The sequence below is a fragment of the Panthera onca genome, chromosome B1 (genome assembly GCF_046562875.1).
Source record: "Panthera onca isolate mPanOnc1 chromosome B1, mPanOnc1 haplotype 2, whole genome shotgun sequence".
NCBI classification, from domain to species: Eukaryota; Metazoa; Chordata; class Mammalia; order Carnivora; family Felidae; genus Panthera; species Panthera onca.
The window spans coordinates 85389605-85411493 of NC_138342.1; the positions used below are offsets into that span (position 1 = coordinate 85389605).

Here is a 21889-nt window from a genome sequence, read left to right on the forward strand (position 1 = left end):
GACTGTCTTCCGAGAGGAGATAAGAGCATGGTGGGGGGGGGGGGGGGACCGACAGAGTTCAGAAAGAAGAGAAAAGCTTTGGAGTTTAGGAACACATATATAATTTGTGCAAAAGCAGCAGGAGAAACCAGAGAACAAGAAAGAGCGAGAAAAGCCCAAAACATAAGAAGTCCTCTAGGCCAGGAAAATGTAGTGAATGCCTGTTGTTTTTGCCTGCCTGAGATCCACATCATCCAGTAACTCCTGCCATGGCAGTAATTCCTGCCATGGGAGCCTCCTTCTATGTGATGTAGTTGGGGCTGATCAGAGAACACGTGACCCAGACCAGTCCACTGTCTCGTAGAGCTATTGAAAAAAATCTTTTTTGACTAGGATTGCTATGAGCCTGGGGTTCCCTTAGGCCACGTTTCCAGCATGTGAAAGAAGGTGAACTAATGCGTAGAGATGACAGGTTTCCAACACAGTTGCTAATCCCCTGGTTAGAGCTGTGCCTAAAGCTGGTTCTGCCCCTTGACTCTTCAGTGACCTGAGACAATGAATTCCCTTTGTGACTTAAGCTAATTAAAATTAAGTTTTTTTTCACTTACAAATGAAAGACTACTGATTGATCTATAAATTAATCATTCTAAAAGACATTTTTAAAGCTAGGAAACGAAGGGGCACCTGGGTGGCTCAGTCGGTTAAGCGTCCGACTTCAGCTCAGGTCATGATCTCACGCTCCGTGAGTTCAAGCCCCGCGTCGGGCTCTGTGCTGACAGCTCGGAGCCTGGAGCCTGTTTCAGATTCTGTGTCTCCCTCTCTCTCTGGCCCTCCCCCGTTCATGCTCTGTCTCTCTCTGTCTCAAAAATAAAATAAATGTTAAAAAAAAAAAGGAAAAAAATAAAAATAAAATTAAAAAAAGCTAGGAAATGAAGCTATGTCCAGAACCTATGGGAAAACAAAACGATAAGCTTTTCCACTCCTTAAACCTTCTCCATTCTTCCTTTTCTCAACACATAGGCAGCTCTCTCTACTTGGCTGTCTCGTCAAATGACACAGATTAAACAATAAAGAACAATAGGAACATCTGATCCTGTGCCCACTATGCCAAGGCTTTCACACCACACTGAAAGTGAAATATCATTCTATTCAAAAGTCACCCCAAAGATTATTTCAGATTCTGCTTTTCCATGAACTGTGCTTCTGTGGAAGCTGAACGGTTCACGAACCCAATCAGGACACTGCTAGTTGTGCCATGTTTTCTCTTATGAAGGTAAACGTAGGAAGAGGGAGCACTTTGTGATTCATTTAGACTCAATGACAGTCAAAGTTAGAATGAAACATCTAGTCCAGTCAGTTTTTTAGGATGTCAAGTAACTGAGCCACACAAACTTTAAATTTCATTACCAAGCCCCAAGGGAGCCCGAGGTAGAACTGGGATTAGAATCCAAGTCTGAGGAGCCTGTGTGGCTCAGTCAGTTGAGCGTCCAACTATTGATTTTTGGCTCAGGTCTTGACCCAGAGTTGTGGGATCAAGCCCCTGCATCAGGCTCTGCATTGAACATAAAGCCTGCTTGGGATTCTCTCTCTCCCTCTCGCCCTCTGCCCCTCTTCCCAACTCACATGCATGCACACTCACTCTCTCTCCCTCTCTAAAATAAAATTAAAAAAAAAAAAAAAAAGAATCCAAGTCTGAAAAAGAACCCTGTCTACCTCTTTTTCTTTTAGTGACTTCTCTACCCTGCCCTGCACTGCCACACCTGTTGTTTTACAGCAGGAACTACGGCTACCTTCTGGAATTTGCCGTGTATGTAGCTGAGATGAAAACCAAACAACTCCTCCTTCCCTTTACCCCAAGTGAATGACTCATCTCCCATTCTTTGAAGAGATGTGACAGGTAAGAGTCTGAATAAGAATCCATCCAAAATCTTCATCACTTCTACTCTCATCAAAGCCAATCCTACTTTTCCCTCACTGCCACTGGTGAATATTCATTCACCAAATACAGGTCGATAACATTTTCTCTGGGCCAGGTGTTCTGATGGATGCTGAGAAAAAGACATGGTTCCATCTTCAATAAGCTCATCATTCAGTAGATAAAACATATATATACAAATGATATAGCTATAGTACAACGTGGGAAGGGGAATAGTAAAGATATATGCAAGGTATTATGAGGAAAGAGGTCTGGGAAGGCTTCTTGGAAGACTAGATACATGTGCTGAGTCTGAAATGCTAAGTCAGTGCGTTTGTTGGCTGGAGAGATAAGATATGAGCCACAAAAACTTCCGTCGGCAGAAATCAGTAATACAAGTAAGTATGTGATTAGTTGGCAAATGAATTTTATAAGCAATAGTTATTATAGGAGTACTGAGAAGCACATAAAAGATATATGCTCAATCTATACCATTTCTTTTAATTCCCAGATCAATTACTAAAGTAGGCTATAGGAGAAATCTGGGATAAAGAAATGATATCTTAGAAAAGTAAGCTGTCCAAGATGAAACAACTCATAAATGTTAAAGACAGAATTCAAACCAATGTCTTCTTGCATTTTCTGACTTCTAAGCCAATACTCTTGCTGAAATACCCCTATGTTTTTTTGGCTGAACACTGAGAATGAGAAGAACACAAATAATGAAAGAGAGAACCATTTAGACCCTGGCAAGGAGTATATTTGTTGCCCCTAAAGTGACATGAGTCATAGAGTTAAATTACTCTTAGATCATATTTAGCGTTATACCCAAGGAGAAACCTGGCGAACAATTACACATCAACCAGGTTTTCTCACCACGGTGAGAATTAAGGAGGAAATGCAAGATGGCTGTGATTCTTTGCCCCTCAAATAGCCCTCCTACCGGTCACCCAAACAACAATGTTGGGCACACTCACACAGCAGACAGCCCAGAACCTGGTACAATACCCTCAGCCACACATCCATGGTTGCTACATTGCCATGAGCTACTCTTGTAACAGGATCATCAAATCTGGAATACCTGGATGTGTGCCATTTTGAATGCTTTGCATCCGTGTTACTATTTTCAATTCCATGTTTTTGCAGCTCAAGCAGAGGAGTCACCAGGTTGGTTCATCCACCTGAGCTACCATCACATAACCATATGACTGTGAGACCAGCACGACTGGCCATAGATTGTTAGGAATGTATTGAGAGGAGGAAAAGGTGAAGATCCAAAATAATTATTTAATGAGAACAAAACCTCTGGAATCCTTGAGATCACATTTACCGCGGTATTTACGAATGCTAATACTAACAATTTTGCTATTTTATATATATATATATATATATATATATATATATATATATATATATATATATAATTTTGCTATGTTATATATATATATAACATATATATATATATATATATGTTATATATATATATATATATATATATATATATATATATATAACATTGTGCACCTGGCACACAGTAGGGCTCAGTAAATACTTGTGGAATGAATGGATGAGTAAATGAATACACGAACCCCTCACTTGTCTTCACAGTATTTTTAAAAGACAACTGCAAAACATTTTAAGTTCACAGTAGTAACCTAAAGAAAATTATGAAAAAACAAACAAGCCCAGAAAGTGCGGTATACATTAGAGTGGTTCCAAGTGGCGACTAGCCAAAGCTCCCAAAAGAACAACTTAAATACTGAAATGTTGAAAAGGTGGTTTGAGTTTAACAACTGGGAGGCCCTTTCTGACCATGAAACAAGTGGACAGTACCTGTTCATCCTTTCAGGGGTAACTGCACAATGTCATGGAACCAGGGATTTCGATACTCCACCCTGGCAGCAGGCGTGTTCAAAGTCAGAATGACTGAAAACACCACTTCCAGAGTTGCTGCTGATGCAATAATGGAACTACCAAGCCTTAGTCACAAGGAGCGTTGAGTACCTCTTCCAAACCCCCTTGGTATTGCTCAATATATATATGGCACTGAGTCACACTAAGCAACATTCTCTTGAACTTTTTCCCTCTTCATTTCCTCTTCAACGTCTTCTCAATACAATTTTACCAAGATAAAAGGGACTTTTTTCTAAGGTTTGCGCAAAGAACATTCTAGACACATGATCTCTAGGTTCAAGAGGTGGCTAATTGAGCGATCCCAGCTCTGTTTTCCCAATTCATTTTTCCATCGTTCCCTCAACTCTTCTCACACCTCTTACTGAAGCCACTAGAGTGCTGATGCATTTCCACGCAGAATACACACATACACACACACACAAACACATGTGCGCACACGCATTCACATTCACTCTCAAAACTGCTCCTAAAGAAGAGACATAAAGGGCCTTAGGTATATTATTTAAAGAAAATAGCTTGCTTTATGATACATTGTTCGGGGAAATAATATTACCGTGAAACAGTATGTATCAAATGGCATCATTCTATAAATAAGGTTCAATCCAATCTGGAAATGTATGCTTCAAAATATTAACAGTGTTTCTCTCTCGGTGATGAAATTATGGGTGATTTTTATTTTTTCCTCTCTGCTTCTCTGTATTTGCCAAGTTTTAGACAATGTATGTGTATTCCTGTTCCAATTAGAAAAATAAAGTTAAATCATGGGGAGTTTCTTCAATCTCTTTTTCTAGGTTCCTCCAAACACAATTAAGACAAGCTGGAATTTTTTTTATTTTACTAGAGAAAAAGAAACTTTAAAAGCTACTATACACTTTTTAAAAGAGGTTTAAAGACTTTTCTGATTTTACCATAGCTGTTGACACATGTCTCAGACCTGTCCCATCCACATTCAGTTTCTCAAGGCGTCCTTGCCCCTGAAAGCTGGCATGGTATCAGAGCACAGACATTCAGTGTGGATTCTTGACTTTCTGACCCTGACCTGCCTCCAGCTAGCAGGAACCCCCTTACTTTCCATCACCTGTGAGGACAGCCTTCTCCCATTTGCTGCCAGGATCAAAAGGTCTTTGGGTCTTGCTGCTCACCAAGGGCCTTCCACTCGGCCCCTTCAGAGATAAGGTGTAGAAGATATGACTGCTCTCCAGTCAGGACTGGGGCAAATGTCACAAGGGTGAGCTCATCCTTCAAAGTCATCTCACCTCTGCATACAAGGAATGACTTCATCCACCCCAGCCCCAATATTATGAAAAATCCTTTAGGACAGTAGGTCTCAAGATGTCATCCAGGCACCCCTACAGATTACCAAAACCCTTTCAGAGAATGTGTAAGGTAAAACTTATTTTTATAATAATATCAAGACTGCATTTTCATTTTTTTATGAGTGAACAATGGGTATTCCAGAAGCTATGTGACATATGTCACAACAAATTGAATACAGGAGCATATATCAGAATATACCTGTCTTCTAAGCCACATGTTAAAGAGATTTACAAAAATGTAAAACAATGCCATTCTTCTCACTAATTTTTTGTTATGAAAAATACAATTATGTTTTCATTAAAAACTGCTAATATAGTATGGGCTTATTAATGTTATTTTTAATATATTAAATATTTAAAATTCTTCTCAACATTAATTTCTATAATGGTATATATCAATAGATATAAACCACATATACTGAAGGTCTTTGGTGTTCTCAATAATTTTTAAGGGTACAAAAGAGTACAAACTTGAGTCTGGCACATAAGACTGACACATAGGCCTCCAGATACCACTTAATTGACAAGTTGGGAGCTTCTAACTGATCTTACCTAATATACCTCTCACCCTATTTATCCTACATCCCCATAAGATTGCTTCTATTGAAGCACTGCCAATGTCACTCTTCTACTCAAACATCTCCCCACACAAAAATAAAAAACTTTCCTTCTGCCAAGCATCTAAAGTCCTAACATGGAAGAACTTCAGTTACCTGTCTCCAATCTTCCTACTGCCTTTACCATCCTCCAAAAGCATACTGGAACTCTCTATTCTGATTTATTTTATTTTATTTTTATTATTTTTTAACGTTTTTATTTATTTCTTGAGAAAGAGAAAGAGAGAGAGAGAGAGAGCACATGAGCAGGGGAGGGGCAGAGAGAGAGGGAGACAGAGGATCCCAAGGGGCTCCAAGCTGTCAGCACAGAGTCTGATGCAGGGCTTGAACCTACAAACCGTGAGATCATGACCTGAGCCGGAAGCAGACACTTAACTGACTGAGCCACTCAGGTGCCCCAAACTCTTTATTCTAAATAAAAAGTTTTAACAAGTCTTGTATTGGGACTTTGCATGCCCCATGATCCCTACCTAGAATTCTGATACATATCCTTTCAAAGTATCCAACTCCTATCTGTCCTGACCTTTGGCCCCCACCTCCGCTGATTAATACTGCATGCTCACCAGACTCTTAACGCCGGTGGTATTTTTTGGTTAGCACTTAGAGTGTGCTTCTTTGTATTATCATCTGTTCATGAAAATGGATATCTCTTTAGTAAGATCACATGAAGATCTCGAAAGGACAGATGTAGTCCTTTTACATCTTCTTCAACCCCTAATAAGGCTTTGGACCATGTAAGACACTCAATTTATAACAATCACATATTTGACAGATTAAAGAAAGGGAGGATGGATGAAAAAAAATGGAAACTACTCGTACATAGTATCTGAGTATAATTCTGAGAAATACAACTCAATAACCTGAAAGTCATTTACCAGTTATTCACCTCTGAAGAGCCAAGTTTTCCAATCACAAGTTTCTCTGCTATGCCATGAAACTTTTCCACAATCAGTTCAGGGTGGCCCTGATACCACAAATAAGCTATACTAACACCAACTTTTCCAACTTGCCCTAAGAACTATAACTATAAGCCATGGAGAAAATCCAAGTCTAAATTAGAAAAAAAAAATTTTTTTGACAAAATTCAGAAATTAGAAGAAATAAAAGCTTTATTATTTCCTTCTCTGATGATATACAGGTTACACTTTAACATACTATTTCTTTTATACTATTTTAAAAATTTGTCTGCACCAAATAAAGGAATTGCTAGTTTGCCTCGAATCAAATGAGACATTTAGGTTGATTTAAGAAGTTATTTTAAGGGCGCCTGGGTGGCTCAGTTGGTTGGGCATCAGACTTCAGCTCAGGTCATGATCTCACGGTCTGTGAGTTCGAGCCCCGCGTCAGGCTCTGTGCTGACAGCTCAGAGCCTGGAGCCTGCAGCATATTCTGTGTCCCTCTCTTGCTCTGCTGCTCCCCCACTTATAGTCAGTCTCTCTCTCTCTCTCTCTCTCTCTCTCTCTCTCTCTCTGTCTCAAGAATAAATAAAACATAACAATTTTTTTAAAAAGTTATTTTAGTATGTTAGTATAAAATTTGGTGTTAAAATGTTGGAGCTATTCATTCATTCAACAAATATTTTCTGAATACCTACTAAATGCCGGATACTATGCTAGTTACAGAAAAAGAGAAAGTGATTGAAATGAACCCGATCCCTAAACTCCGAGGTCTTACAGACTATTGCAGGGCTTAGATATAAATATAAATAACTATAGTATGGCCTGGTAAGTGTTAGGGTGTGGAGAAAGGATAATTAACCCACCTGAAAGTATTGGGATTGTCAGAGGCTTCCAAGAGAAAGCAATTATCTAAGTTGAGATGTGAAGGAAAAAGGAGAAATAAGGTTGGAGAAATACAGGGGTAGGAATATATACTGCAGGGTCTTGAATATCAGGTGAATTAGATTTTAATCTAACAGTAATGAGAAGCCATTTAAGGAGGGTGCAATGATCAAATTTGCATATTAGAGATGAAATCTGGCAGGAATGTGGAGCATAGGAAGGGACACGGGGCAAGACTGGATGCAGTGGCAGCAAGAGAAACAGGGCAGACATGTATTGAGCACTTGCAGCATGCCAGGCACATGACAGAATGGCAAGATACAATAACTCATTTAATCTCCACAACAATCCCATAAAATAGGTAAAATTATCCCTATCAGACTAAAGAGAACCCTGGAGTTTAGAAAGATTGAGTCAGAACCATGTTGACCTTACTGTGACAGGACTTATGTGCATTTGCAATAAGGGGGTAGGGGTTTCAAGAATAACATCCAGTTTTTCGACTTAGTCAACCAACCAAGCAGACGGCGATGCTGATCACTGAGACTGGCAGAATGGAATTACCAGGAGGCTGTGATGGAGAAAGGATAGAGTTGATGAGCTCCATCTGGATTAGGTTTAGACCTGCTGAGCTGGGGACGGGAGAGGACTGCACATCAATCGGCAACAGGATGTGCCAGGCTAAACCTCAAGAGAGAAATCTGGACCCAGCCAACCCCCTTAGGGAGCATCTACGAACAGGTGAAAACTTCAGTCGGAGGACAGATGGACATTATGTGGAGGGAGTGTGTAAAATCAAAAGGAAGAGGACTTGAGGTAGAACCCTGAGGAACATCAATACTTAAAAGACGAGCAAAGAACACTGAAATTGAAAAGAAGCAGAAAGAGAGGTAAGAAAATCAAAGCACACATAGTCACAGGCAAGGAAAGGGTGTGTTTCACCTGGGAAGCGTCCATTGTATTTAGCAGTAAGAAGGTTCTGGGTGATGTCCTGTAGGGTAATTTCATGAAAGCATTAGGGACAGAGCCCACAGTGTGCTGTGGAGTGACTGGAAGGTGAGAAAACGGAATGGCAATTCAAATATTTCCACTGGCCCATTATATACAGAAAGCAGTGCATAAACACCGTGAGATATTCAGGGAATTCACAGCACAGGGGCCCCAGTAACATAGCATCTGCCCAAAACCAGCACAGTGGAGAAGAAACAGGCATTCAGACTTGGAATGTCTGTTCTCCAAGACAAATCTGGATACTTGGTGACTTTTGCCAAATGACTTATTTGTGTCTCAGTTTCTGGGCAAACTGGTATGTCTTAATTCTCCCCCAATACTGTTTTGAGTGTCAAATGCCAATAATCAGAAAATAACATTGCAAGGTTGAAAAATAGCTGTGAAGGAATTAACATCAGGTTTTAGAGCTAGCCCTGACTGTTGCAGAGACAACTTCAGCGGGGAAAAATAATAATAATAATAACTTTTTTCTTGTTTTCTGAACAAGAGTAATATCAGCAGAGAACACCTTCCTGCTTCAAACGATTGTACAGTTCCCAGTGACTTCAAGAAGCTCGCATCAATTCTACCTTGACATCCAGGCACATAGATGAAAGTAAGGGACACTTGACATTTCGGAAAATCAAGCAGCTCGTCCATGGGATGATATTCTTCGGCACGAGGAACAAAATGGAAAGAGCATAGGTTTTGAAGTCCAGTGCCTCTGGAAAAGAATCCTCACTCTGCCACTTCTGAGCTCTGAATCTGAGTGACGTATTTATCCTAGCTAAGACTGGCTTTCCTCATGGGAATACCTAGAACTCTTATCCTGTGAGATTAGGAGGGTTAATGGGATGACGTATAAGGAAGTACCGAGCACAGTGTCTGGCACATGATAAGTACTCCATAAATGTTAACCTCATTCCTATTAGAACACAACCTACTTCCTCTCCTAGAGTGAAGGTCCTACCCAGAATATTTCTTTAACTGGCATTCATCCCACGATTAATAGAGCCGGGGCGCCTGGGTGGCTCAGTTGGTTGGGCGTCCTACTTCAGCTCAGGTCATGATGTCGCAGTTTGTGACTTCAAGCCCCACGTCGGGCTCTGTGCTGACAGCTCAGAGTCTGGAGCCTGTTTCAGATTCTGTGTCTCCTCCTCTCTCTGCCCCTCCCATGCTTGTGCTCTGTCTCTGTCTCTCAATAACAAATAAACGTTAAAAAATTTTTTTTTTTTAAATAGAGCCAATGTGTAGCTTTTCTTATTAAGGTGTGTAGGTGAAGTAAGCAAAGACTATCCCTAAATTCTGAGATCTCTGCTCCTAAAGAAAATGGTAGAGCATCATGATTTGATATATAAATTCAATTGCCTGGTATCATCAATAGCATGCATTTTTTAACAAAAGAGGCTGTGTGTTTTCTAGCACACGTGTTCAACATTCGCACGAAGCAGGATCTGTGACCCAACTCAGAATCAGCCTACTGATTTTATCATTCCCTTTCATACGCAGTTTGAGCTAACTCTCATGCCAAACTTATCCCAGGGAGACCAAAGTAGCCCCTGTTCTCTTACCTGCTTTCCAACTAACAAGGCCAGCTAGACGTGAAGGACCCTGGATTCTGTCCGCTTATAAAACCCATACAGAGATCCTGAAGTAAATCTACACTTAAAACCACAATTAGATCAATTTCTAGAAATACACCATGCACTCCCAACCATTCACATTTCAGTATGATGTAAATGCTGGATAAAAACAATACAACACAGCCTCAGCAGAACTCTGGAGGAGAAGAAATACTCATAACTTCAACGCACATTGAAACACTCAATGTTATTTCTTTAGCCTATACACCAAAGGCTTACATTTTTTGGAATTTATCCCCAGTGTTTGATAAAAGGGAAGCAGAAGCAAACAGTCAAAGACTCTCTCAAGGTAAGAGCTGTCATGGAAACTAACACTGAAACCAAAGTCAATGGACTGACATACTTCTACTGAGTTTTAGGACTGGCATATTTCTCATTGAACTTTTCATTTCGTTAATGCTTACTGTCTTTTTATAGCAGTGCTTTCCTCTGTAAGTTGACCGACACTAGGGTGCTCAGGCCTCCAGCGAAAGACAATTTTGTTAAGAACAGTTATCACTATATCAAGTAACACAGTATTATAAAGTATGCATTGAGCATATGTTCGAGCCAGGCATGACGCTAAATGTTCTACATGTATTTCTTTATTTGTTATTCATTATTTGGAGTAACATAGGTAATGGGAAAAAAATTTTATTTGAGTTACTACATATAATGCGCTGAAGATAGAAGTGCCTGAAATATAGTAATTGCTCAGTAAATGTTATTATTGTTTTTATATTTTAGTTCAAACAACCATCCTAAGCGTACAGTTCATTTTTTTTTTTCAGTTCACAGATGTAAAAACTAAGGATTAAGGAGGTTAAGGACTTTCCTGTGATTCCCCAGGTAATAAGTGACAAATTAGAATTTCAGCCCAGGTCTGTTTGATTCCAGAGGCCAAATTGTTAACCATTATGTTGTATTCTCTACTATAGTCAGAGATCTAAGAAGCTCACCAAATAAATCGATGACAACTCTGGATTATTTTTGAGCTATGTTCATAGAACTAAAGCCTTAGAGGCCTTATCAAGGCACACCTGTTTTTTGTTTCCTAGCCCTTCAGTTAGTCATAAAAAAAGTCAAGGTATTAAATACTTGGACTTCCAAGGCATAATACTACTTTTCAGGTTAACACCTTTGATCTAGATTCACAGATTTTTGTTTTTGTTCTCCTTAAACTCCAGGCCAAGAAAAACAACAGAGGATCTTTGGAAGGAGACAGAAACCAACTGAAACAAGGCTCCATTCTGGAGATTTTCTATGCTCCCAAATCCCTCCATCACAAAGGTAATTCAATGATAGTTTCATTTCTTTATAAATCTCAAGACTCGGCAAACTCATTTGCCCCTGAAATAGACAACTGGGAATAGTTTGAGAATAAATGAATTAGCTTCAATTACAAGCAGGAACCTACTGTTATCTAGAGTTGGGAATGGGAAAACTTTCTGAAAACTATAGTTTCTTCGGTGGTCTACAGTTTAGTAACATTCTTTTTTTAAATAAATTGCATTGTAAATGACCCCAATATTAACTGTTTGCCCTTAGCAATATGGATAGTCCCTTGAGGAAATGCCACTCTGAATAGAAGTGACTTACAAACTCTTATTACCAACCTCAATAAGCTGCCTTTATATAGGGCTGCTTCTCTTTTCCCTGAGGAATATCAATCCCTCTCAACCTCAGGCCTTATTTCCCATTCCTATTTATATTCCTATTTTTCTCCCCCAATCTCTACTACTATAACCAAAAGAAACTGATCACATAGAGGACTCAAATGTACATGAAATTTAGTGTACATTAAATTTAAAACCCTTAAGTTTAGAAAACTTAAAACAGTCATAGTTGAAAAACAATGGTTTTTTTTTTTAATGTTTATTTATTTTTGAGAGAGAGAGAGAGTACATGAGCGAGGGAGGGGCAGAGACAGAGGGAGACACAGAATCTGAAGCAGGCTCCAGACTCTGAGCTGTCAGCACAGAGCCAGATGCAGGGTTCGAACCCAGGAACTGTGAGATCATGACCTGAGCTGAAGTCAGATGCTTAACTGACTGAGCCACTCAGGCGCCCCAGCAATGGGTTTTTATGACAGGGAAATGAAGTCCCTGCACCTCAGCATATCCCAAGATAGGTATGATCAGGAAGCAGGATATGGCATGAATCCTGGGAAGCATAAAAACTGCAAATCTCCCCACCCAGCTACTCTACTGTGAGCAAGGAATAAAGATCTATCCCCAGTAAGGAGAAAAGTTTACCTCTGCCCTCTCCTGCTAACTGCAGCATTGACCTGCCTACAGCCAGAGTTAATCATTCTGCTCACCTACTCTTCCCTCATTGCTTCAACTCCTTCCTAGCACCTTGGCACAAACCACTTTCTGCAGCGCTGTGCAGCCAGCAAGGCAGTTGCTTCACAGGCACCTAAAGGAGGATCTACCCTCTCAACTGCCAGAAGAGAGAGTAAATTCATTGCCAGAATCCTTCTAGAGTAAAAGTGAAAACAGCACTGAAAGTTTTAACAGGAGGCATAGGTGTTTCTCTCCTACTCGGAGTCTATCCCTACAGGAAAACACAAGTTGATTAATATGCCTTTCAGAGGGAAGACTTAAAACTCAGAATTAGGAAAACTATTGCTGCCAAAATATTTTCTCTGAGAAAAATTCATCATATAAGAAAGAATCAAGGACAATTTCATTCTATAAAAGAATTCATGTTGTCCACAGGAAAGTCCATCCTGTGGTTAATAGTACGAGACACATTTGATACAAGCAGATGTTCAATCAACAAATATTTTAGAAACTGAACCAGATATGCAAACTTATCCAAAAGGAGTTACTGATTTGTAACTCCTCCCTGAAATGTTTCCCAAAATGATCCTTCACCCTTTTTTTTAAAATTTTTGTTATTGTTTATTTATTCTTTGAGAGACAGACAGACAGTGCGTGAGCAGGGGAGGGGCAGATAGGGAGGGAGACACAGAATCCGAAGCAGGCTCCAGGCTCTGAGCTGTCAGCACAGAGCCCGATGCAGGGCTTGAATTCACGAACGGTGAGATCATGACCTGAGCCGAAGTCGGTCACTCAACCAACTGAGCCACCCAGGCACCCCCTTCACCCTTTGAAACTAGTAGCACATGCTGGGGCGCCTGGGTAGCTCAGTCACCTAAGCACCCAGCTCTTGATTTCAGTTTAAGTCGTGATCTCACATAGTGGGATTGAGCCCTGCATCAGGCTTCACATGGGGCATGGGGCCTGCTTAAGATTCCCTCTCACCTCTCTCTCTGCCCCTCCCCCGCCCATTCTCACTCTCTCTCTCTCTCTCTCTCAAAAATTAAAAATAAGAAAAATAAACTAGTAGCACATGCTATCACCAGTCTTCATATGACAGTTAACCACAGACAGCCTAGTGATATCTCTCACCATATTTGCCTTAGCGATTACTGAACTACGCAGTTTGCCTTGTATACCTTTCACATCTTATTTATTTAGATTATAAGCTCTCTGAGGAAAAGGACTCATTATCACCACTGTAGTTTCTATACTCTTGGCACAGTTCCCTTCAAGTGACTAAGCAATGGATAAGCTGATAAGTGATCAATGATGAGTAACTTCTACTCACAATTCAAAATCTGAGGTAATAGTGGCCCAGGGTAGAGAGAGTATGATTTCCAAGACCATAATTCAAAAAATCCACTATCCCATAGTGTTGAGGATTGCCTGAGGTTCTACCACTTCCCATGTGACACCAGGTGAGTTACTTAATCTTTCTGTACCACGTTTTTCTCATGTGGAAAATGAAGATAATAATGGTGCCATTATCATAGGGTTGGGAGTATGAAATGTGAAAATACAAATAAACTGGCTAAGAGTTATGGCACATAGTACAAGACAAATAAATTCCTAGACACAATTATTTATGTTTTGTACAAAAGGGTCCATGTGACTCTTAGAGTAGTTAAATATGGAAAGAATGAAGGGCATTTTCCTGGACAGATTCCAATCATACCTGGCAAAGAAGCAAACTAAATTCTTGACATCACAGTCAAATGAATTACGAGTGTCCTTCGTTTTCCCAAAACCTCTAGGAAACAATGATTTAACTGTACTCTGTCAACTTAAATGAGAGTGATGTAATAGATCAGAATAGGTACATTGTCTTAAAGGAAAAGCAACCAGAGACCTAAATGCAACCTCGCCCTCTGTCCCGCCCTTCATTTCTCACCTGAACGAGCAGGCTGGAAGGCATTCCTAGAAGACTTACCCCAGCCATTTCTCAGAACACAAAAGCCAAAAGAACAGATGCTCTTTCTCTCCTCCATTCATGTCAGCGGTTCCCACAACCTCCCTCTAACCTCCATCTAACCTACCACGACCCCCACCCCAGGAAAAAGTACAATAGAACAAACTATGCATACAATACATATGTCATGAACACACACACACACACACACACACACACACACACCACACACCACTAGCCAGGCCATCCACTGAAATAAAAGGCCTACAGTTACCTCACTGCTTCTCCCTCTGGCATCATTAGGCCAGAAACTAATGAAGGAAAAGATTTAACAATAGTTAAATGACACAACAGGCAAAAGATTGAAGTAGAAGATATTTATTTGGGGGCACTTTTATTGCCTGCTTTTCTGCAAGAGGTAGGGTCTTTATGCTACCTCCCGACTGTCTCCAGGCCCACACAGTCATTACATCTCTTGCAAACCACCACAGACTCCTCCTTCATTCTGTCTTGGCCCGACCCAACACATTCCACACTCTCATGCGGAAGGATTTTCTGAAAACACAAGGCTGATCCTGTTACACTTTTGTTTGCAATTCTTAATTACACATGTCATGCTGCGGTGCATTGTGGTTATGTATGTATGTCATACCTCCCTCAATATACTGTAACGTCATGGGAAAGCCCAAACTATTTTACCTATATTAAACAATCTTCACTCATTCACTCAAAAAATAGGTAATACACATGTGTTACGTACCAAGCACTACACTAGCCCCTAGAGATGAGTCAGGTCCTTCTCTTCAATTTGTTTACAATCATGTGTGTATTGTAACTCATGATGTTATTTACATATTATAATATAATTGCAACATAGAATATATTATGATTGCATAGGCACCGATTAACATAGGATCATAGAAAGGTTCCTACTAAATGCTTGAGCAGATCAAGAAAGGCTTCTCAGAAGCAGTAACGTCTACACCGATACCTGAAGCATCAGCAGATATATAGGGAGAGCGAGGAACTAAGGGAGATCCATTAAGATGAGAATAGCGGCAAAGGACAAGCCTTGAGAAATACACAGGAACCAGATCATAAAAGGGGTTAAGCCACATTAAAGTGTTTGAAGTTTATCTTGAAGGAATTTAATTGTTTTAGTAAGATGAGTGATATGATCAGATTTCTACTTTAAACATGACCACCCTAATTAGAGTATAGTAGTCATTCAAGACCTCTGTTAAACACATGAAGAGTTAAATGTAATTAGTATAAAAAAAAAAAAAAAAAAAAAAAACTATTTCAGGAATTCAAAAAAGAGAGAAATCAGTGAGTCAGTGCTGGCTGTGATGCCCCAGAGAGGTTTTATGGAGGAGTTCAGCTAGGCTTTTAAGAACATATGATTTTGATAGGGTAATTCAAGGAAAAGAAGGACTTCCTAGTTGGAAACAGGAAGGGTACAAGGAAGATAATTAGCTAGGAAGTGGCTGTGCAAAAGTTTCAGGTGAATTCACAGAAGAGTGACTAGTTTAGTTAAGTGAGTGCCAGGTCTGGAGAGGTAGGATGACATCTCAGGGTCAACCTAGAGGCACAGGGCCTTGAATGCCAGACTCAGGATTTAAACTTCACCAGCAAAGAGAAGGCTCATGGCTGAGTTTTGAAAGGAGAGATGCATACTCCAAGTGTTGCATTAGGAAGATTGTATATGAATTGGAAGAGGTTTAAAAACAAAGTTCAGGGGGGCATCTGGGTGGTTCAGTGGGTTAAGCATCTGACTCTTGATTTCATCTCAGGTCATGATCTCGAAGTTTGCAGAATCTAACCACTGCTAGGAGTGGAGTCTGCTTGGGATTCTCTCCCCCTCACTCTCTGCCCCCCCCCTCCCCCCGCTTGCATGCTGGAGCTTGCTCTCTCTCTCTCTCAAAATAAATAAATAAACATCTAAAATAAAAAACAAGGGGCTTCTGAATGGCTCAGTCTGTTAAGCATCTGATTTCCAGTCTGGTTATGATCTCGTAGTTCATGAATTCAAGCCCCGCATGGGGCTCTGTGCTAACAGCTCGGAGCCTGCAGCCTGCTTCAGATTCTGTGTCTCCCTCTCTCTCTGTCCCTCCCCTGCTCGTACTCTGTCTCTCTCTCTTCCTCAAAAATAAATAAAACATTAAAAAATATTTTTTTAAAATACAAAAACAAACAAGGTTCAGGCAACTAGGTGTAGGAATGTGAAAGGAAAAATAAAAGTGGGAGTTTTCTGTGAGAAAAAAACAAAAAGTTAAGAGAGAGATGTAAAACATAAGGTTGAGTGATGTATGAAACAAGTTCACCTCACATGCCAAAGTCCCACACCCACTCCCTCGTTTCCAACACTCCTACTATCCCTCCCTGGGTGACTGATTTATCTGAAAAGAGTCATTTCCTGAAGCTTAGTGTTATCATTTGGAGGATGAGAGTCTTCCTTTTTATCATGCTGTTTAGGTAGTATCTACAGCTAAGAACTAGGAGGTGAGGTTTTTTTGAAGAGAAAATTAAAAGAAAAGAACACCTGGAGAATGAGAGTGAACACTGGAACAAAGAAAAGGTCCCACTAAGGCCATTCTTAAATCCCCTAAATCAAATCACCCAGGATATTCATTCAGTTGGGGTGCCCCTGCTTTTTTTGGGGGGGATAGTTTTGTGTATTTTTTTTTTTTGAGAGAGAAAGTGAGAGAGAGTGGAGGAGGGGTAGAAGGGAGAGGAAGAGAGAGAGAGAGAGGAGAGAAAATCCCAAGCAGGCTCCACACCCCGCATGGAGCCAGATATGGGGCTGGATCTCACCAACTGTGAGATCATGACCTGAGCCGAAATCAAGAGTCGGACACTTAACCGACTAAACCACCCAGGCGCCCCTTGGGGTGCCCTTGTTTATTGTAGGAACTCCCCGAGATAGATCAGACTTACACCCAGTCATGGAGCCCCAGAGACTCATTCATGTCCCAGGTCCCTCCCCTCACTGTCTGGGTGGCCTATTCCACCTGCTCTTTATACCCCCAGTAACCATAAGCAGCAGAAGGAGAAACTCAATTGTTCCATTGTCTCCAGTTTAAACTCAGATCACTTTGGTCTCCCAAAGCAACAACTTAACTTAATAGTACTTAAGGATGTGGGAAAAAATATTAGAAAACCTTCCAAAATTGTCTAACCAACCTCCAGCATACAGTAGTCTATGATTTGAGAAAAGCCTACCTAAGAAACATCACAGCCCCCATCCAAAGAGCAATGCCATTTGTAAATAAATCTCTTAGAAGACTGAATAAATCCCTGGCTCATCAAAATAAATTCTATTTTCTCAGCCTTTTTCAAAGTCAGAAAGTCAAGCTTCTCACAACAAGCTCATGTATTATTTATTCTACTTCATTGTAGGTGAGGAAACTGAAGATGCATTCTTTTTTTTTTTTAATTTTTTTTAACGTTTATTTATTTTTGAGACAGAGAAAGACAGAGCACGAACGGGGGAGGGTCAGAGACAGGGAGACACAGAATCTGAAACAGGCTCCAGGCTCTAAGCTGTCAGCACAGGGCCCGACGCGGGGCTCGAACTCACAGATCGTGAGATCATGACCTGAGCCGAAGTCGGCCGAAGTTGGCCGCTTAACCAACTGAGCCACCCAGGCGCCCCTGAAGATGCATTCTTTAAGACAGAGATAGTAATGGCTCTAACTTTTGTTCCAGACTGGATAGTGTCCTGCCAGAATGGATATGAATGCCAGCAGATTAACAGATTCTCAGGAATGGCATTTCATCTGTCACCATTTAACGGATGACTGTTGTTTTCTTTAGGACTTTTTAGAACATCAAGTTGATGTGTGTTAGGCCTGACTACATGATAAACCTTCTGCAGCTTCCCTTTGTTTCCAAAGTAATTACGGGCTTCTTCATGTCTCTTTTTGATGCCCACGAAGGCCATAATGAAGGTAGTTAAATATGCAAACATGGAAACAAGAAACAAGGTGTCAATGTGCATATAATTTACTTATTGAGGCATCCAACTTACTCATAAACTGGGATCATACTGCTAATAAAGTTAACTGATTTTCCTAAATAATCTAGGCATATTTTCCAGTGTCTTTGCCAACAGATGGCTCAGGGGTCTTTTGTCACTTTATAATTCATCTACACCTCCAGACACTACAAGATAAGGAGATAATTTAAATCAAAACAATGTGTGGGCCACAGATATGCAGCTGCAAGTGAAATCCTGAAGCTTCTTTCTAAGCATATGACCCACCACTCCTACTCCTACCTAGAAATACTTTAGTCAGCTGTTTCCCCTAATTGAAAAGAAGAGACTACAACTAGACAAAAAGTACTGAGGAAGGTGTTTGCTTTATTTTCTGAAATATCTATATACTATGGAGGCATTTCAGTTTTCCAACATGTAAGTTCTCAGACACTAAACCAAATGTAATGTCATGCCAGAAATGGAACTACATATAATTTACTAAAGAACATAGGTAAACGGACCACAAAACGCTTCATGGTCAAAGGCAGGCCGCCCTCTGATACCCCATGGCACCAGAAAGTTCTACTTCTTGAATATTGTATATTTTAATTGAGGTAAGATATATCTAATAAAAAAGAATGCAAACCTACCTATAGTGGTATTAGCAAGGATTTTACTTGATTAAAGTTTCCGTGTCTGACATCCAAGATTAGATACATTGGAAAATGCTAAATTCCCAAGAGTGGAGAATACATAGTATGCAGTATTTCCTAAACATCTCAGAACACAAAAACTTTTTGTAACACAAACTAACACTGCCCATAAGTGACAAACACTAGGCAAAATACTGCACACTGCTATTCATCCTCAGTTGTTAGTGGAACAAGAGCAGAAGGGGAAAAAATCAAGGCACTGAGTTAACTGAATTTTTGGAAGTGGGGAGGAGTTTGGGGAGGATGCTGAAAGCACCTTTTGCCTACCTCATGGTTTTAAGAAATAATCATAGAATATTTATCATGGAAGCGACTAGGAATCTACAACAGCATCCTTTTTGAAATTTACTAATAGGTATGATCTTAAAATTCTCCTAGGTAGCTCATAGCTGTCCTTAAATCGAAGACATTACCAAATGCCTAGCTAATACTGTATATGTACTAAGAAATATATATATTTTTTATTTCGAACGAATATTAGAATCAAACGCTTGACCTGACAAATGACTGAAAACTAAGACTCAATCCAGTTCCGGCACCAACTGGGTATCCGATCTTGGTCAAGCCCTCATTGGTTTCCCTTTCTCTGTACAACAGACCCTTCAGCTCTGGAGGCCTCATGAAACCTACATAGGAAAGACAACTACAAAGTATCTCGTCAGCAGTTCTTAGCTGTTAGATGAGGGTGCACCAAGCAACTGTTAATGAGGGGCCAGGTGAGCCACTATCTTTGCTGGGAAGACTTAAGTAAGCAGTTCCAATCTAAAAAGCATCTCATAAAGGTGCTTCCCCCCTCGACTACTTCATAAACTTTTCTATAAAATGTTATGACCACAAGCCTCTGACCTCGCAGCTCCTCAGGCGTAAAACTGCAATTTCTGGCTCCCTCAACAACACCAGCCCTTTAACCCTGGTTCGAGAAGCCCAGTGGGGTGAAAATTAAGTGCCGCCAATCAGATACCGCCCCGCGCTTGAAAAATGCCCCGAAAGTCTTCCTCCCTCGCTCTTCCCAAATAAATAGCGTTCCTACACAAATGGAAGTCCATGGGTGTCCGCGGACACTGGAAGGGCCGTACCTGATTGAAGTGCAGCTGCCCGGGCTCCGCGACACCTTCCGCGGGGGCGGCTCCCAGCTGCTCCAGCAGGCGCGCGAGCTGCGCCGCCGACAGGCTGCGATTCGCGCCGAACAGGCTCAGTACATCCTCGCTGAAGGCGAGCCCGGGCCCCGCCGCCGTCCCTCCGATGCCCGCGGCCGCCAGCAGCAGGAGCCCAGCCACCGCCCGGCCCGGGGCCATCCTGGCCGGGGCTGCCTTTCGAGGGCCTGAAACGGGCTGGAGCGCACGGGGACGCGCTGGGCGCACCTGCGCGGGTGCCCAAGAGCCCGCGCGCGGTTCAGTTGTCGGCGCGGGTCCGAGTCAGCCGTGACGCGGGCGCCCCTGGTCCTCCGCCGCCTTGGGAAGAGCCGCAGCCCGCGACCTGCGGGGCATTGAAGTGGCGGTGCAGCCGGGGGGCGGGGAGCGATAGGCACAGCGGGCCCCCGGGCCTCCTGGAGAGCCTAAGATAAAGAGGACAAAGGGGGACAGAGATAAAGGCCAGCGGGCCACCGCCGGCCAGCCCCGGGAGCACTGCGTGGCCCGAGCCCTCGAAGGCCCGGCCGGGCGTGGGGCCAACTGCCCCGGAGCCGGGTTTGCAAATGTCCCAGGATTTGCATAGTGTGGTGACACGCTCCTCCCGGATATAAAGCCCCAAACCAAGCAATTGCTTAGGAAGACCTAAAACCACTCGAACGGTAGAACCCCACCTCCTCTTCCTGTCTTGCTGCTAAATTCCCGTAGAGGAAACTTGGAAGGGGTGAGACGGGCAGTCCCCAAGGAGCTGCAGGAAACAGCCCCTTCGAAGTCCTGGGCTTTGCGTCTAAACGGGACCCTCCCTCTCCCAGATCTCTTCTCTGGGCTTGGCAAACTAGCCTGCTAACCTCTCACCTCGCCTGTCTGTTTCTGTATCTGCGTCTCTGTGTGTGTCCACGTGAGTCTCAGTCTCTTTCTTTCTCTCTTTCTCTCTCAACACTGTCTCTGGCTAGTCAGCTCTGAAACTCCGAGATCGGCCCTGCGCCCTTTACAGACAGATAAGAGGCGGGCCCTGTCCCCTCCTCTCTAGCACGTGGTGACACACACACACCCTCCCCTAGCCTGAACTCCCGCGCTCGTCCACGCCGGGGCGCAGGGCCGCTGGCCTTTCCTCTTCGTGTGCACTGCGCATTCCTCGTCCGACCCGGCTCCCCACCCGCACCCTGGGGGGTTACCTGAATGCCACGTCCCTGTCGGCGTCCCCAGCCTCCTTTCTGGTCTCGGTGATCTGTTACCTTGATGAAACCGACTTCCTGGAATAGAGTCAAGAGCCCCATGCATTGTCTAAGAGGTTAGCAGGAATTGCTTTTTTGTCTCACTTCGTAAACTCCGGAGGAAAAAAGGAAACCAAATCTCCAGCGTGGTGGCAGGCTAACTGAGCTTGCACTGCCCAAGCCGGCCCTTCCTGACGCCGCACAGGATATCCGCAGATCAGAATGAATGTTTGTTTGTTCAAATGAGGGTTCAAGAAAAGCTGACTTAGGTGTGAGGTCAACAAGTTTGTGCAAAGTGAAGGCGGTGTTTGGGGACAAAGGTTGTGTCTGGTGGATATAACTGTCCAGAAATAAAGTAAACCTTGATTCCCTGCTACATGGCTAAGTACAATAGGAAGAATTCATAGTGTTCTTGCCTTTCACCGGGGGAGTGCACAGCCTCTTAAATCAGATCTTAGGAGACCCTAAGGGCAGAAAAAGGCAAGG

The 21889-nt window shown here is 42.0% G+C and overlaps 1 protein-coding gene across 2 annotated transcripts in view; it reads right to left on the reverse strand.

The window, feature by feature from the left end:
* SLC39A8 (solute carrier family 39 member 8) overlaps positions 1-21610 on the reverse strand; it is a 79781-nt gene extending 58171 nt beyond the window's left edge. The window contains exons 1-2 of one of the 2 annotated variants that reach the window (XM_060654545.3): positions 21365-21610; positions 20139-20617 (exon numbers count right to left, since the gene is read on the reverse strand). In XM_060654545.3, the coding sequence (XP_060510528.1) occupies positions 20139-20357 (219 nt within the window). In that variant the 5' untranslated portion in view covers positions 20358-20617; positions 21365-21610. Of the gene's footprint in view, positions 1-20138; positions 20618-21044; positions 21183-21364 lie in introns of those variants that run through there. The other variant, XM_060654544.3, reaches the window with a different exon arrangement.
* Between the last annotated feature and the right edge of the window lie 279 nt (positions 21611-21889).